The 2767-nt window shown below is 39.3% G+C and overlaps 1 protein-coding gene across 1 annotated transcript; it reads left to right on the forward strand.

Annotated features, from left to right (window-relative positions):
• The first annotated feature begins 1608 nt into the window (after positions 1 to 1608).
• On the forward strand, positions 1609 to 2484 carry LOC110888100 (putative nuclease HARBI1). The gene has a single exon (XM_022135667.1). It carries the CDS (start codon positions 1609 to 1611, stop codon positions 2482 to 2484), a length of 876 nt encoding a protein of 291 aa, XP_021991359.1.
• Positions 2485 to 2767: the final 283 nt, after the last annotated feature.

Consider the following 2767-nt stretch of genomic DNA (forward strand, 5'->3'; position numbering starts at 1 on the left):
TAAGTCTTAGCCCATTAACCAAACCCAACAGTATTTCAAACTACAATAAAATAATTAAAGCCCAAAACCTTTAGAAATTCTTTACCTCTCTCTCTCTTGCGTCCCTGCACTGCCAACGAACAACATCACCCAGCGACAACAGTCCAGCAGTCGGCGACCACCGTAATCAGTCACCATACCACCGTCGTTTGACACCAAATCTAACCGGAATCCGAGCACGGGTAAGTTTCTTTGTTATTTTGATGATTTTGGTTGATATTATAGGAGAAAAAAGGGTAATAAAGTTGTTAAATAGGTTTGAAATTTTGTGTGTTTTGACGTTGTTTAGATGATTTTTAAGGTGATTATTTGTTTATATATTTTTAGGGTGATTATGTTGTTTATATATTTTTAGGGTGATTACAACTTACGTTATGATTTCTAGGGCTTGAATAGTTGAAAATTAAAATTAAAATTAAAATTGAAACATTATGTTATGGAGTGATGAACTTATATTATATAGAGAATGAATTGCTTAAGAAATTAGTTTTATATGATGTTTTGGATAGATTTCAAAAAATGAAAACCGGTAGGGCGTCGACGTTTTAATTATGTTTGTAACAAGGTTTGACATGTTTTTGATGATTATATAAATTTAGTTTGATGTTCGTTTGTTTTACATGACCCGACCTGATCTTATACGAACCGAATTTTTTTACTTATATACCTAGGGGCCTAAAATTTTTAAAAATGTTCTGCACCTCTATAAAAAAATTCATGGGTTCACCAGGGGAGAGAGATGTGAATATTATTATAAGGTAAACAAATACTTTAAACGAGTGTCATTAAGACTGGAAGGTATGGGGGCCGGCTTGGCCCGGCGCCGGACCCCCACACCGCCCCCCTGGCCCGGCTTCCGTCACAAACGGCCACCCACCGCCGGGTGTGCCGCTCCACCTTTCAAAAAAATAGCCGTTGTACGGCTCTTTTTATTAAAAAAAAAAATTCATTTTTTTCTATAAATTCACCCACTTTCAATATTATTTCCCCACTTTCAACCCAAAACCCTCTCACTTTTATACCAATTTCTCCCTACTTTTATAAAAAAAAATATCTTTTTACCCACAATGGCTTCTAATCCTTGGTGGCCCTCGTCTTCGGATGACGAAGAGGAGATGTTTTTCGCAAACGTTGTACTACGGGCGGGACAGATTTTAATCGAAGAGGAAGAGGAAGAGGAAGAGGAAGAATTCTCGTCTGAAAATGTTATTACCAGACGAATACGCATTAACAGAGACCGCCAAGGTTTTCATTACAAAATTTCATTGTCCTTATTTTTTTTTAACTCGTACTTATATATTATATACGACAGGAGCGCACGACAAATTGGTGAACGATTATTTTTCGGATGAGCCACTTTACAACGCCGACATTTTTAGACGCAGGTTCCGAATGAGTCGCCGCTTATTCACAAGGATTGCCAATGATTTGGCGGGGCTAGACCCGTTTTTCACGCAACGTCCTGATGCTTGAAATTATGAAGGGTTTACAACGTTACAAAAGTGTACTGCGGCCATTCGACAACTGGCGTACGGGACAGTGGCCGACGCTTTGGACGAGTACTTACAGATGTCGGCAAGAACTACGCGGGAATGTTTGTATCGGTTTTGCCATAATGTGGTGAAACTGTATAGCAAAAAATATTTGCGGAAACCAAACGCGTATGATGTTCAACAGTTGTACCAAGCTCATGAAGCAAGGCACGGGTTTCCGGGAATGCTTGGTAGCATTGATTGTATGCATTGGGGGTGGCATAATTGCCCGACTGCGTGGCGCGGCCAATATACGCGAGGTGATCACGGATATCCAACCGTGATACTTGAAGCTGTGGCATCACAGGATTTGTGGATATGGCATTCTTTCTTTGGTCTCCCTGGTTCACTCAACGACCTCAACGTGTTATACCAATCGGCCATCTTTACCGATGTCGTTAATGGAACGGGACCGGACACACGTTTTACAGTTTCTGGGGTTGAGTATAGACGTGGGTATTATCTTGCTGACGGGATATATCCGTCTTGGTCTACAATTGTGAAGACTATTCCATATCCCGAGGACGAAAAACGGAAAAAATTTGCCAAGCGTCAAGAAGCTGCAAGAAAAGACATCGAACGTGCTTTTGGTGTCTTACAAAAAAAATGGGCCATCGTTGCACAACCGGCACGTGCGTTCACCCCAAAAAGGCTGCGTCTTTGTATGTACGCTTGCATTTTGCTTCATAACATGATTATTGAAGACGAAGGTCGGGCGATTTGTGAGTATGATGAGAATGCAGCTTGGGGGAACACTGTCCCGGTTGATCCCCCACAACAGGATTTAAACTCGTTCTCGCTAACAAACGATTTCACGCATGCAAACCTTCAACAAGATTTGGTAGAACATATTTGGAACAACGTTAACATGGTGGACGGTGACGGAGCCGAAGACGAAGACGAAGACGAGTAGTGTGTTTGTTTTAAATTTTTAAATCTAGTCTTTTTTTTTCAAATTTTAGGTAGCGTAATTTTTTATTTTTTAGGTTATGTAATTTTTATTTATGTTATATAATGGATTTTATTATCTTCCTTTTAGTAGTATTTTTATTTAAATGTTGAATACTTTTTATAAAAAAAAAGTTAAATAAATAAAAGTTAAACAATTAAAATGAATTAAACAATAAAAAATATGTGATGGGGCCCCATCCTCCATCCCCCTCCATCTTCAATTTGGCTCATCCCATACTAGCCGC

Source organism: Helianthus annuus, chromosome 1 (assembly GCF_002127325.2).
Source record: "Helianthus annuus cultivar XRQ/B chromosome 1, HanXRQr2.0-SUNRISE, whole genome shotgun sequence".
NCBI lineage: Eukaryota > Viridiplantae > Streptophyta > Magnoliopsida > Asterales > Asteraceae > Helianthus > Helianthus annuus.